This window comes from Procambarus clarkii, chromosome 78, assembly GCF_040958095.1.
Source record: "Procambarus clarkii isolate CNS0578487 chromosome 78, FALCON_Pclarkii_2.0, whole genome shotgun sequence".
NCBI lineage: Eukaryota > Metazoa > Arthropoda > Malacostraca > Decapoda > Cambaridae > Procambarus > Procambarus clarkii.
The window spans coordinates 21,983,632-21,999,465 of record NC_091227.1 but is presented as its reverse complement, the minus strand read 5'-3'; the positions used below and the strand labels follow the sequence as shown (position 1 = coordinate 21,999,465).

At 35.8% G+C, this 15,834-nt stretch overlaps 1 protein-coding gene across 39 annotated transcripts in view; it reads right to left on the bottom strand.

The window, feature by feature from the left end:
* The window catches only part of LOC123746059 (longitudinals lacking protein, isoforms H/M/V), a 182,315-nt gene that overhangs the window by 112,853 nt on the left and 53,628 nt on the right, over positions 1 to 15,834 (bottom strand). Inside the window, exons 6-10 of one of the 39 annotated variants that reach the window (XR_011225006.1) lie at positions 6,103 to 6,385; positions 5,603 to 5,974; positions 5,288 to 5,394; positions 4,704 to 4,910; positions 3,937 to 4,476 (exon numbers count right to left, since the gene is read on the bottom strand). The exons of 26 other annotated variants lie outside the window; for them this stretch is intronic. Coding sequence is in view for 8 of the 13 variants with exons in the window: in XM_045727254.2 (XP_045583210.1) it covers positions 5,648 to 5,974 (327 nt within the window). In the remaining 5 variants the exon portion in view is untranslated. Of the gene's footprint in view, positions 1 to 3,635; positions 4,477 to 4,703; positions 4,911 to 5,023; positions 5,395 to 5,602; positions 5,975 to 6,102; positions 6,386 to 6,420; positions 6,898 to 10,795; positions 11,530 to 14,410; positions 14,634 to 15,834 lie in introns of those variants that run through there. 12 more of the 39 variants (XR_011225004.1, XR_011225007.1, XR_011225005.1 and 9 more) reach the window with 12 other exon arrangements.

Below are 15,834 nucleotides of genomic sequence, written 5' to 3'. Positions count from 1 at the left end.
CTATATCGCATCTCAGCCCTGCAAGTGCCGAGCCCTACACTGATAAATTCTGTCATGAAGAAAGATCTGCTAGAAAAACCTAAATGTGTATATACGTACTACCAGGACAACAGCTATAACAGTTATTATGAATCCATCATAGGGAATATAACTTACCAGAGAGCAAAGTTACACATGTTTTTATTGAGTTTTTTTTTACATCCATTTACATTGAGCCAATGAGAGCCACACAATACCTCATAAAATTATGTAGGCAAGGAAAAAATGTAACATATTTGTTTACTACAATGTCAGTGCTGACTGTATAACTTGAAAAAAACAGTTTTTACTTCAAAATAAACTAATTTTATAAGAAAATACAACATAAATAAATGGCAGGTGACAGCCGATAAAGCCAGCATCGTGACTGGATAAGACAGTAAGATGGACAATGTTACCTTCTCTCTGATTGGCCAAACGAAAAGCCCTAGTGACATTTATCGAGACGCAAGTGAACTACATCAAAATTGCTAATAATTGCATATGAACACCTTGAATCTTATGTACAAAACCTTACCGCGTACTTAAGTACCTTCATAGCACAGCGACTTATGTAGAAAAACATGGCATTTTGTGAATCTATGTCCTGGGCTTGGTGCAGACTGCATGGGCACGCTGTCTAGGGCTACTGTTCAGTAATTGAAAATGATAAAAAAATAATCAGTATTTCATTCATTTCTTTGCTGGTATCTGTGAAAGTTCTCTTACATAAAATGTACTTTTTGGCTAAGATTTTGCATAGGCAAAAAAGTATTTCAAGTTTCATCTCATATTTTACCGAAAACTTTTTACTCACATTGACTATCCTGGATTATATAATTCTTCTAGTTTTAGCTCAATCATTTCTATTTCTCTACATAGCCTCCCATGTCATTCTTGAGAGTGGGGCCTTCATGTAATCCTCCAGTTTGTTTTCTTCAACTATAGAATGAATTCTTTTCCCAATTTGCATCTTTTTCTCTTTTTTCTTAATGGTATATACTGGACAATTCACTGCTGGGTGAACAGAGCGGTAACCAGCACAGTTAAGGATTGGTGCTTAGTCAATCCTCCCCAGCCAGGATACAAACCCAGGACATATCGCTTGCGAAGTGCGGGGCGAGTGTCTTATCACTGCACCATGGGGACTGCTGTGGCACAATGTGGCATAAAGACAGGTTAGGATTCTTAAGCTTGTATTATTCATTCATTCATTTAAAGATCCAAGCTCTGCAGAAAACTGGTATGTTAGAAATATAAAGTTGAGTGAGCAGTAATTCTGTAACCTATTGCTTAATTTAGGTCAAGTCAGTTTAGGACATTGGTAATGTCCATGCTCTGCTGGTAAGATGGATTTGTTTCTGCAACAGCTAAATTCAGTTGATAATTTAACATAGCTACATGGTTGTAGCTTTAGAATGGCATAAACAATATTCATGTTAGCCCTCAATACTTTACCTTTATTTCCTATAAGTACTATAGGTTACCACATTGTGAACTTAAAAAATAGAAAACTATTTGCCTGTCTGATCTTAAATTCATTTTGTATAACAATATACATATGAAATAACATTAACTGAGACAATGTTAAATAACATTCACCTGAACAGATTTGGAAATAGGGTTGTTCCAACTGTTTCTTCATGGAGCAAATTACCTGGTAATATAATAGATGTAGTATTGCTGGATTGTTTCAAGCATAGATTAGATATACAGTATATACAGGACAGTATATGATTGAGTATGGTCGGATATAAATAGGAGCTGCCTCCAATGGGCAATAAGCCTCCTGCAGTTTTTTATCCATTATAACACCAGTTATAATGCTGAAAACGTATTAAACGTTTTAAAATAAAACGTATAAAAATGTATTAAAACTTTAGGATCAATGATAGAATTGTAACTATGACATCAACTATTACTTCAATAGTGCTTTCTCTAATATTCTCTCACTCTTCTATCAAAAGCTCTTTCTAAGCAATATTAAATGAGTTACAATTCAAACCATATTTTTTCTCAAGATCTACTAGCAAATTTCAATGAGCAAACTCACATTTCAACCTTTCATTTGATGAATATCTACGAGAAGAACCTGACTGATGCAAGTCTATTCCTAAATTGTGCTGATTCACAATACATACTGGGATACTATGGGAATGAATGCTCAATTGCCCCATTACAAAATCAAATTTGGGATCAGTGCTTGCACTGGTCATGTGTATATGATGCATTAATATGGCACCTAGGGGACAACAAGGAAAACTATGCATCCCCCTTTCCGCAAAACATTCCTGTCCCTTTATCTCACAGCCTTATTGTAAAATTTATTCAGATCAATCTCTAACCACTTTATTTGGACCATAACACTTACGCAAGGTAAATATATAGAACTGAAATGATGTGTAAGAGAAAAGACCCACAACACCCTCATAGACTTTCACACAAATTTCAAAAAATATTTCTTCAGCAAACACAAAATTAGCTAAAAATAACACTACATGTACTGTAGAACTTACAACCTACTTGCACAAGATGAATTAGTGATCACTGCACATGAAAGCAATGAAAGCTCCAAGCTCAACTCGGGGTCTCATTCTGGCAAAATGAATCAATTCTAAAATGTCAAGTTCCAGCCTAGAAGAAGCCAGCACACTGAAGTTTCTATCAGTGAAAAACTGATCATTAACAATACTGAGATCACATATTGCAAAGGAAGAAATGTACCTTACTAACAATCTTAAATAAGAAATATCCCTATGTTCACAGATGAAATGTTTAAAGATAATGTGAGGTGTTCCTAATGTGTTACCCTTTACAGCTCAAGCGTTTAAGAAAATTGTAAAGTTCTTTACAAAAACGATAGCTCATAGTACACAAGTACGCATAGAAATTTTATTTGATGAATCTTTTTCAGGATTGAAGAAATTCTAACACTGGGTGAAAATTTGGCATTTAAAATTTTCATCAAAATCCTACAAATATTTTACTCATGAGAAGCATTTGATTACAAAAATTAATTACATCAAATAACTTGTGGTTAGAATGAAGATAAATAAAAATATAGATATAGTTATTATATTGCTATCCCTTATAAAATACTTTTATTTTAGATATACAGTATATATTATATATATGCTGCACTTAATACCCAAAACCACACTACTTGGCCTAGCAAGCAAGGCCAATTTGCTTAACAGGCAGAGCAATTTTCATTATGTTCAAATATTTCTTTCCAAATTGATTCACTCCTATTGCTAACAATATTAATATGAAAATATTAGGAACATGAATTAATGACAGGTAAGGTTAAATTTCTATGCAAACTTAACTTAACAATTTTAATTTTGTTTACTTTCATTCAAAACAAAAATGTTATCAAATCTAACCTAACATAACTAAGAAAGTAATTCATGTTCCTATTACAATAGATTATTATTGTTAGAAAAGAACCAATCTAAAAGAAATGAAATTAAAAAAATAATCTGCCTGCTAGGCAAATTGGACCATGCATACTAGGGCAAATAGTGCAGTTCTGGCTATTAGGCATGACATTACATATACATACATAGTTTCATCCCCCTTTTATTATTTTCATTTTCATAGGAAAAATAAAACTATTTGTATAGGACAAATTTATATTCTAAAAACACTTACGATATACAGTGAGCTCCCTTTCCAAGTTATTTGTTATTACCATTTCTATACTGAGAGTGGTAAAGGAAAGAGGAAAAGTTTTTTTTTCAATAATTGATTATAAAAAGTTAACATTTTCAATATTAAATAAATTTACACATCAAGTTTACAATCTTTAAAATATAACACTTAATTTTTTCACTGAATCTATTTCTGTTGTAAATTGGTGTGCTTAAATACCACATGCCTCCTTAAATTGGCCTTTAGTGTTGAACGATATGGACAGAATTCACATGCATACGGTTTCTCCCCTGTGTGTGTTCGTATGTGACGACGCATGGTGGTAGCATCCCAAGCTTCATAACCACAAGATTGGCACACATGTGGCAATCTGATCCTGCGTCTCTGCCCAGATCCAGATCCAGGTACCTATGGAACAGGAAGAAACACTCAGATAATACAATAGAGAATATCAGCAAACTCCTAATTGCTAACTTCCTCCGACTCCAAGCTTTCTAACATTTCCCTTCCTTTTTCATGGAAATTCCACTTTCCTGATAAATCATTTTTATTTTCTTCTTTCATCTCTGCACATGCTTTTCATTTGACTGCATGTTGCTTTTATGTGTTCGTATGTCTCCTCAAGATGTGGTGTTTCAGATTTCCTTTTAGTGCTGATCGATGGGGGCAATAAGGGCAAGCAAAAGGTTTCTCCCCTGTGTGGATGCGAGTATGTCGCTGTAGGTCTAGCTTGTCTCTGGCATGGTACCCACAATGGCTGCAACCATGGGAAGGCCTGCCTGTCCTGCCCCACCATCGCTGAACCTACGGGAACAGGAGAACCTAATTCATTCATGGTCCTTGAACAGTTCATTTTTCAGAGCTTTCTGGTACAAAGTTATAAATTATAAATTATTATACTTTTAAATATTACTGGAAAATAGCTCGTTTAAAATATGAGAGTTGCTAAGTGCAAGAATGAGGTTTGCCTTTGGTATCTTATCACTTGTCATTAGCAAGTTTTATAATGTGTACACTGTCTTTTCCTTTACCTATTTATAAGGTACACCATGCTTCATTCGAATATGACTGATGAGATTGGACTTCCGGGCAGAATGATGGGAACAGAAAGGACAGGCGAAAGGCTTCTCTCCAGTGTGCACACGAATATGACGCCTCATATCCTTGATGTTGTGAGTATTGTAGCTGCATGACTCACACTGGTAGACCGACCTGCTCTTCCCTACCCACGGAGCCACCTAGGAAACAGGAGAAAAATTGTTTAAAAGTGGCTCTTTAAAATATTCTTTCTGTGTCCTGGCAATTGTTGTAATTTAATTTTAAGTTTTTTAATTTAAGCTCTCAAAATCACCTTTAAGGGAGTGAAAATATTACTTTCATTTATTTCTGCTTATTTGCCATTATTCTCTCTGGTGGGCCAATATGGACATTCTTGATGTGTGTGCTCAAGTTACTCTTTTGAGCAGATCTGTAAGGGCAGTAAAGACAGATAAATGGCTTCTCGCCAGTATGCCTCCGGATGTGCATAGTGAGCTTTGACTCGCTTATGGCCTGATAACCACACATCTGACATCTGAATTCCCTTCTAGTTGGATCCCTTGGCTTTGATGATGACCTTCTAATAGAGGATCCAAAGGAAGACGAAAAGACATCAGAGCTATAACCAGTCGCCACCGTCCCATCATGGTGCCTCCTACTGCCTGGTTTTGACAAGTCCACTCCCTAGAAAAAAAAGAGGAAAATCCCATGAGTTACTCATGGACAGTTACTCCTCTGCTAACTGTCACATCACTACAACAAATTATGGCTTAATAATTCAGGAGGCCAATGGACATAGTACCAGAGATCAAAAAGCTTCTTCATATGAGCACTTCTGAGCACACTTTAATATCAGGGTTATAGCACCACATTGCAGTATATAAAAACTAACTTGTCAAAAATTTGAAAATTTGTCTTAGTCATCTTCTCACTGCTTTTACTGGTGCTCATGATCTATATGGCGGGTCTTGACATGAGTGATAAGGTTACTCTTGTGGGCACATCTGTAGGAACAGTACGGACAGATATAGGGCTTCTCCCCAGTATGTTTGCGGAAATGTATAGTGAGCTTCGACTCACTGATGGCCTGATATCCACAAACTTGACAACAGTACTCCCGTCTATTTCCATCCTGGGACAACTGGGTTACGGACCTCCTAATGGCAAAAGGAGCCGAGGGTGGTGGAAGTACCATATGCGGTAAAGTGGTCCTCATCGGTCCATCATGACGCTTGTGACTGGCTGCACTAGGCAAGTCCACTCCCTAGAAGAGAAGAGGAAAATTGTGTTACTCCTCTTGATTTGTTGCTTAGGCCATTGTGAGAGCAGTAAAAATGAAATACGAAGAATCATATCAGCTTTCAAAGCTACCAGACAGTTTTATTCACTCACTCGATATTTTAAGCCATGCTCAAATATTACACTCCTAGTATTTTCAGTACATTTTCTGTGATTCGGCAATCTCCTTTTCATGTCTTAAGGCAATGTGATTCTTAAGGTGGGTCTTTTGGGTAGTGCGGTGAGGGCAGTAAGGGCAGGCGAAGGGCTTCTCCCCAGTGTGAGTCCTGATGTGACGGTTCAAGTTGTCATTGTCCCGGGCACAGTAGCCACAAAACCCACAAACGAACATGTTCCTGCCTCTGGCCGGGGACTTGCCTCTGATGGTTGACCACACCTACGGGAGAGAAACAGTTCACTGGAATGAGCCTATCATTATTCCTTAATTTCCTTATGCTATTGGTCACTTTCACCTTACTTCAGCATCATTTGAGGTTTCTTTTCCCTACAGACAAATGTACCACAACTTCTTTCTACTTAAAAATTACAAAATTAAAATCCCTTTTCAAACAAATTATCTGCCAAACTTTCACTTCTTTAATATCTTGTTCATTTTGCTGCACTACTACTGATGTTTTGTTTCAGTTACATAGTGTATGAAAGAGCCAGAAGTCACTTCAGGTAACACCGATGTCAGCTTATATGTTAGGAATCCTGCTGGTGTTTGACAGCTAGATGTCTCTTTAAGTTGCCTTTCTGAGTGGCTCGATATGGACAAAGGTGACAGGCAAAGGGTTTTTCACCAGTGTGAACCCTCAGATGACGCCGTAAGTCCTGGTTGTCTCTGGCAGGATGTCCACAAATAGGGCACATTGGGATGGTCCTCAAGCCACGCTGCCCTTCCCCCACCTACGGAGAAAAATTGCAGGTCCTAGTGAATTCCCTGTGAGGATCAGCAGGGATGCTGTCTCATACCTAATTAAAAGGTGGATAATAGAAGACAATAAAATATATACTGTACAAGCAATTTATTTCTTTATAGAAGTATCAACAAATGAAACAGCAGTAAGAGGAAAAAATAGAACAAGAAATGAAGTAGTGCATCAATTACTTAACTAAAAAACAAAGTACATTCTGGAAAAACTTAATCATGGAAGATTCATTGTTCTTATTTAAAGAATCAGTATATCTTGTCTCAATATCTCAATTTTCTGAGTAGTGGATACTGCATATCCATTACTTTTCAGTAATACATTTAGTATGCTATCACTAATACCAATGTAAATTAGTTTCACATCAGAAATCAAATTCACCAATTTAGCATTATATTAGAATATTTGTACATTACCCATCATACCCAAATGAGTATTATTACGGTTTATTCAAAGGCCCTCACTGTATTATATAGCATTTTATCATAGCTTTAACAGCCTCTTGGTGATAACTCGAATAGGGAACAAGAACTTCCTTACATCTCCTATTGCTTAGTTGTGTGTTTGGCTTACACTGATGTCCCCTTGACCTACTGCCTCTCAAATTAAATAGGCTTCCTTTGTTCACTTTGTCTATTTCCCTCAGGATCTTGAAAGCAATGATCAATATCATTGGTGCCGGTTCTTCTCTCCTCTAAGGTTGTTCCCTCAACCTGTCCTCCCAGCTAAGCCCTTAATTTCTCGTACTAATCTAATTGCAAACCTCTAAGAACTCTCAAGCTTCTTTATAGTGATGGTCTCGCTTTGTGTAGGTTGCCATTCAATCCCTGATTGTCCAAATGGTTAGGAACCATTCCTTTCCCCCGTCCCATCCTATATCCTAATCCCTTCCAAGTACTATATAGTACTCGCCTAATTGTGCTTCCGGGACGTTACAGCCCCGCTCCTGTGCCATGTAAGTCCACTACGGGCTCACCATTGCCCGTGCTTCTTGGAACTTTTTGTTCCAAGTAGCGAATCTTAAACAACAACATGTCCTTGAGGGGATAACGCCATGGCTCTTTGGTCCCACTTCTCAACTGTCAATCAATTGGTGTACAGATTCCTGAGCCTACTGGGTTCTATCATCTATCATATTTACATTTGAAACTGTGTATGGAGTCAGCCTCCACCACATCACTCTCTAATTCATTCCATCTGTAAACTACTCTGATACTGAACAAGTTTTCTAACATCCCCTGTGGCTCACATTTGGGTACTCAGGTTTCCGTGTTATGTGAAGTTATAATGGCTTGGCACTTTCTCCTGACAGTTCTCTTCCTTTCTTTATATTTCACAAGATTTGGAGTCCATGCTTGTGCTACATATTTAAATGATGCTCTCACATAGGCAGGGTCATGAGGCAAAGATCCTTAGAACTATCACACGGTAAACAAGGTAGGCAGACCATATTAATTCTCTTGACACAGTACAATTAGCTTAGCACTGAGTATGCTTTTGCAGTTACTTTTATTGAATTACATATTCATTAAGAATTGTAAAAACACCATCACAGACTCTAAGCATTACTTGGACACAGAGCCTAGATACTGGTGCTATACTTAACATACTAGTATCTAGGCTCTGTCCTCGAGTCGTGGAAGGTTGCTAATGTAATACCAATTTTCAAGAGATAGATCACTTGCGTCAAACTATCGACCAATTAGCGTAACGTCTATTGTGGGAAAGTTGCTTTAATCAATAATTGCAATACCATTTGTCTTCATCATGAAAAACACAGATTATGTTGGATTAGGACAAGCCTATAACAAAGGAAACAAAGTTAGTACTGTATAAATGGAGTTAAGTCAGAGTGGGGAAAATGTTGCCTCAAGGCCTTGTCTTGGAACATCTGTTATTCATAATATGTATTATATATATCTATATATATTTAATATACTGTATATATAACTGATTTACATTCAGGTTTAAGCAACATTTGCAAATTTGCCGATGATATGAAAATCGGTTGGAAAATAAACACAAAAAGACATACAGTACTGTACTATCACTTCAAGACGATCTAAATAGGGATTTAAAATGATCAAAAAGATTTGCACATGCAATTTAATGCTGGCAAATTTTGAGGCTAGGTAATGATGATAAGAGTTACAAGATACGAGTTAGATGGTGTTGAGATTGCGAAAGGGATCTGGGAATTATGATTAGCAAGAATTAAATACAAAAAATAAACGCATAAGTGTTCATAATAAGGAAAAGGACACTGGGATTTGTTTCTTGAAGTGTTAGTAATAAAACATCTGGTCTTATTCTTCAGCTATATCTTGCTCTTGCTAGGCCTTAGTTAGATTATGCAGTTCAGTTTTGGTTGTCATATTATAGAATGGATATAAATTCACTAGACCACATCAGCGTAGGATAACAAAGGTGATCCCGCCTGTCATTTCAAATCAAGTTAGAAAGCTTAATATATATTCTATAGACAGGTGAAGAATTAGAGGTGACATGATAAGAGGTATACAAGTGAATGAACGGGCATTACAAAGGGGATATTAATACGGTATTAAAAGTATAAACACAAAATAGAACACGAAACAATGGGTATAAATTGGATAAGTTTAGATTTAGTTAATACCTGGGTAAATACTGGTTCAGTAACAGGGTTCTTGATTTGTGGAACCAATTACCACATAACATAATAGAAGTAGGATCCCTTGATTGTTTCAAAAGAAGATTAGACATATACAGTGGAACCTCGGATAGCAAACGTCCCTCTTTACAAACTTTTTGGGTTATGAATTCATTTCTTCGGAAAAGTCAAACCAGGGTTACGAAATTTGCCTCGCCTTGCGAGTTTATTGATACATGTATGGGTCGACAGAGCTTGTGGTTCCTGGTGGCATGGGCGACTGCACTTCAGTTTACCAGTGTTTCCCACTTAGTGACGATCGCACTTCAATTCTTTATAAAGAATTTCATTGTTTTTCTGTTTATTTTTTTTTGTTTTTTTGAACATAGAAGTAATTATTATATATATCACACCATAGGTCCCAAGAAAGTCAGTGGTAAGAATTCAACATATCGGTTCAATATAAGAGAACAAATGTGAGGATGACAATAGAGGAAAGAAAGAGATCATTCGTAGTGAATGAATGTGGTGTCCTACTACAGGCAAGTGTTGAAACTTAGGGAAAAACAAGTGTCTATACACAGATTCTTAGTAAGACAAACAAGCAGTGAGCCACAATCAGGTCCTAGTGGTATGCCTGCAAAACATAGGTAAGAGAGTACCCCAGAGAAGTCATCACTGCCTGATGTTATAATGGAAAGGAACTCTGAACACGATCTCTGAACGCTCTCTACGTCAGCAATTTCTCTGGCTCTGAATGGGGCTGTTATGTGCAACAATATTCTGCCCTAGAGAGCACTAGTGTCTTGAAAAGTATCATTGGTGTTTTGTGATGAGAACAAATAATACAATAACAAGTGTTTTGCATTTTCTAGGTGCCATGATACAAGCTAGTACAAACATCTTGTAAAACACAAGAAATGTACAGAATTACAAGATTCAGAAGGTGCACTGCTATTGGCAAGAAGCATGTTGTTTAGCTCATTTTGCTTACTATTATTTTGCGATTCACTACACTTAGCCCTAGACCTTCATAAAATCATGAAATGTGATGCACATTGCGTTCCACTCATTTGCATGAGAGTATGTTACTCGTTAACTTAAAAAATTGGTTTAGAACTGTTAACCCTATATTTGCAATACTGTAAACATCATTGGCCACTTGTAAATTCACAAAAATCTTACTATATTTTTCTACATATGGTACAATACTGTATATCAGGTTTTATTGTAAGAAAACTTATAACTATTTTATTGTTTTATTTCCAAATTAACAATTTTTTTTATAAAAAATGCAATACAATATATCTGTTAACTTTCTCAAATACTCAAATTTTTATGCAGAACACTCAAATATATAATTAAAAAATCTGAAGTAAAACACCCAGCCCACACATTTTAAGTTGAAGGAAATGACAACATTTTGGTCTATCCTGGACTATTATAAAGTAGTGCAAAGGAAGAATGGTAGATTAAGTTATTACAGTATACTGTACTTATTTCTTTCTCACCTTTCACCACATATATATGCTTATATTAACTGTCTCTATCACTGTTTCTTTACACATCATGACAATGGTTAGGGATGGACCAAAATATTGTCAATTCCTTATTTTCAGATGAGTGGACTGGGGATGTCTAATTTTCAGCAACATCACAGTGACTTACTGTCTGCTTATAGAAATAATTTCAAAATGCCATCCGTGAATATCTATAGTTCTCTAAATTTTATGATATCAATTAAAGAAAAGATTATATCATGGCAAAAGGATGATGCCTACGAATGTGTGTTCTGATACAGCTGTTCTGCCTTGCCCGGTAAGGGCAGTATGGGCAAGCATAAGGTTTCTCACCAGTGTGAGTATATAGATGCTTACGCAGATCAGTCTTGTCTCGTGCTACGTAGGGGCAGTGTGGGCATTCTTGCTGGCGTCCAGAACCCTTCATCATAGACGCAGCAAAGCGAGGTAGTGAATTGTCCTACCAGGGAGAGAGACAACCCACTTAGCTCTTTATGTTCATACTAACGTTTCATCTTATTCAGTTGATATTTATGATTTCCAAGTTGTTAGATGTTACATGAGAAAAACTCATAACCTTTTAAAGCAACTGTCAATGAAACCCCCAAATTTTGGTAGCACAAAACTATTTTTACTGCCAAATATTTCACTGGCATAAACAGAAAAACACTAAATACAAGGGTAACTTTTAGTTTATCTTTTTGTGATTTCAAAGATACAAAACTCATTTTCAAGATCCACTTTTAGATTTTTTTTACTATTAAAAATGAAAACAATGCAATCTAAGAAAAATATGCTACACTGCACAAGCAGATCCACAAGCAAATAAACAATTGAATTTAATCCAGATTTAGCACATGAAATTAAATATCCGGTGATTTAAACAAAAATTTCAAAACGAAAAAGAAAAATGGTTTATTAGCTATATATGGATTAAATTATTTCCATACTTTTCCATTTCATATTGAAATATGCAACCCACCCTTCTGTTTAAATGGTACTTATAGTAACAATGTGGACCATCGTACATATATTGACATAATGAACAGTTAGAAAGTATAATCTGGTATTATTGAATTTGGACAAACAGGAAATGATTTTATATTTATGTTGCTAATAAAACCTAACCTAACCTTAGCATTCTAGGCCTAAATACATGCTGAGGCCAAATATAGTATATAGATGTGCTATACCAGGCCTAAGAATATTTAAGATTAAGTTGTAGCTTTATTATTTTCGTCCAATAAAGTGAATATTACCAAATCTGACTATCAAATTGTCCATAACGTCAATATGTATACAATGGTCCACTAGTTACAAATAGTATTATCTAAACAGGAGGACGGGTTGGAGATATTAAACAAATAGTTGAATATATATATATATATATATATATATATCTTCACCAACTGATGGTGTTTTGATAGTTTAAGTAATAATTACTAAATCTGACAATGTGCAGAACACATGCCAGTAAAAGTGCCATCATATATTTAAACAATTAAAAAGGACAATATACAATACTGTTATGTTTTAAATGCATTTTACTGTACAAAAATAATTAAAAACTACTATCACACAGTTCTCTAAAAGATGAACAAGGTATTTTTGTTATACTGATCCTTTAAATATTTTTTTCATCTTAAAACTATCAATTTAAATCTTAATGACAAATGTTTAAAAGACATATCTTAAAAGGATCTATATTTCCCATTGCTATGTAATTTCACAATGAAAACATTTGCAAATCAGGAGCCTGATTTGTATTATGAGACTTCAGTTCGATAGGCACCAATTGATTATACATACGGCAGTTCTATCCCACCTCTCCAAAGAAATAACAATGAATTTAAGTTTATAACATTGACTTAAATGTTACTCGAGCATGTTTTGCCTGCTGGGTAAGGTTGCATACATCATCTACAATTTAAAGCAAGATATATTTTCAACATCAACAGTTTTGTTAATTAAATAATAATAATTCATTTTGTCACCAGAGAGCATGTATGTGTGTGTATTTTTTATATATTTATACTGTATTAAGCATATTTTGGTAGCAGTCTTTCTTGTAAACATATGTTGTTTAATATGACCGAAAGGGTAAGATTAAATATTCTAACACGAATCTTCTGAATATTTCTTAACGTTTTTCTTCACTGTCGAGGGTAGTTGAAAAATGAACTCTCCAAAGTTAACTCTTTTCGTGTTAGAATCATTAATCTTATCCTTTCGGTCATATTCAACAACAACATTATATATATACATGTATATATATATTTATTAGCCCCACACCAACACAGTCCCAGCCTCCCACACCAGCCACTCCTAGCCCCACCCCCACAACAGCTGGATGTGTAAATCACAAAAATTTACATGTGATGAAAAATGCGACAGTGTTAGACAACGAAGGAAGAATTGAAACAATTTCATTAAGTACTTTTGTATTTAATAATACATCTTCAGAAGGATCAATATATATATTATATATATATATATATATTTATATTTTTATTTATTTATATACTGTATACTGTATATACATACATACATACTGTATATGTATCTCGGAAAACTTTGGACCCTTGAATGATTCGAACCCAGTCAGCCATGCCCCTTGTCACTTGGAGGAGCATGCATTCAAACTACTGTACTGACCTTCCCAGGATGCAACCCCGCAACAACAAACAAACTCCTGAGCAGAGATATTAAGTGATAGGAAAGGTGCCCAACAATTTTGGCCCCACCCAGGATTTGAACATAGAATTCCCGATACCGAGTCACAAATTATCTCAACTGCACAAATGTAGAAATATGACCAAACCTGACTAACCTAACATAACCTATCAGTAACTCGTGTAAGATTTGAACATTCCATTTAAATGTATGCCTAACATGTAATCTCAATACATTTGTGCTAAATGAATTTGCCTCATGATAAAGTCAAGACTACTGTATTTGATATTGAAAATATTTAACTTTCATTATCATACATAATCTAAGTGTGTGTAGGTTTGCAAGTTAATACGATGTTTTCTCAAGACGTTACAACAATAAGAATAATCAATCAATACAACAAGGTAGAGATGCCAAAATATAAATGTTATGTATTTCACAATCAATCTCTGGTATGTATAGTATATTGAAGCATCACCATTTGATGGGAGGCCCCGTTTTGTAGGCATTGTACAAAACCTAAACCCTTATGCAGATATCAACATACAACATAGCCAGATTCAAGGCAATTAGTTTGTAATTTTTTAACCCAAGTATGTCATGTAATGGTTATGTTGCACTTGTAAAAGAACTAGAGTGATGTTTACGAAAATGAGTTTTTAAATTACTGCTTTGAGTAGAACGGTACGGACAATGCGGGCATGCATATGGCTTCTCCCCAGTGTGGATCCGGAAGTGCTTTCGAAGATCACACATATCCTGTGAAAGGTAGCCACATGTTGGGCAGACTTTCATTGAGCTCTTTGCTCTATCAGCCAACACGCTACCCCCCTCAAACCCTTGCCCTGCCCTTGGTGTGAGGACTGTAGCCAACCGACCATCTCCACAACCCTAAAATGAAAAGAGAGGCATCTTACTCCACTTTGATGTTACGTATAGAAGCTAATAATGTATTTTAAACGGCACAGAGCAGTGAAGGATTTGAGAGTATGAAACCAACAATCAATTAAACTTTAGTATATAATTTTATAATTATTCTGTTCACTAAAGCTATTTGCAACTTAATTTTTTTCCATCCTTACTGCCATACCTATATACAGTACCTGCATAGTTCTAAAGTACGCAATGGTACTATCCTAATTGTTTACGACTAAGACTTCTATAGTAATAATTTAAATACTGTATATTTTTGTTATTAAGCAGATATGGGTGAACCATTTATAAAACCTTTCACAGTTGGTGATACATATCCTTCACTTGAATTTTGCTGTTAAGTTATACAGTACTCATCTTACTTCATTTATGGGGGCCAATTCTGCCTGCAAAATGTAGGAGAGAGTGTACCCCAGAAATGTCATCACTGCCTAATGTTATAATGGAAGGGGACTTCCCTTCCAAACACTAACACCTCTCATCCTCCCCCCTCCTCCTCCTCCTCACCGTCTTCCACATGCCAACAAGAGTCCTCAATAAAGGTATGGTACCTGTATAGTAAAAAGTATGAGTAGTACTCTGTATAAAATATATTATTAAGTTAATATTTTTGGGTGTGGAAGGGATTAATTCAATTTACATTACAGTACTTATTTGTTTCGGTTTACGAATTTTCGGTGTACGAACCATTTCTTGGAATGAATTAAATTAGCAGACCATGGGTCCACTGTATGTAAATAGTCTCAAGTACATTCTGTGACTGGAAAACACGTTAAATCAGTGTTAAATGTTGAAAACTAATTTGGAACTCAATGAGACAAAATAAGAAACAAGATGGGATATATGATTTGAAAATATAATACTGCATTGAAACACTGGAAGCTGAGAAAGATGCGGATCGGCGGCGCATTCACACTCGGATGGTGGGCACTTTCACAGGAGGGCCCTTAACGTCAGATGGACGCTTGCCGATTCTCCTGTTACATTAGCTAAGAGCAGCAACATTTATATGTTAGTGCTTCCTCACTTGTTAGGTGTTGGGATAATGGTAATTTCATGTCCCAGTGATTGCTGGCAAATGTGCATGTTTCCTGTACCTTTATCTGCTCTTGAACATGTCTTGTGTCACTCCCTGTAGCATGTGTCATGTGCATTGTTA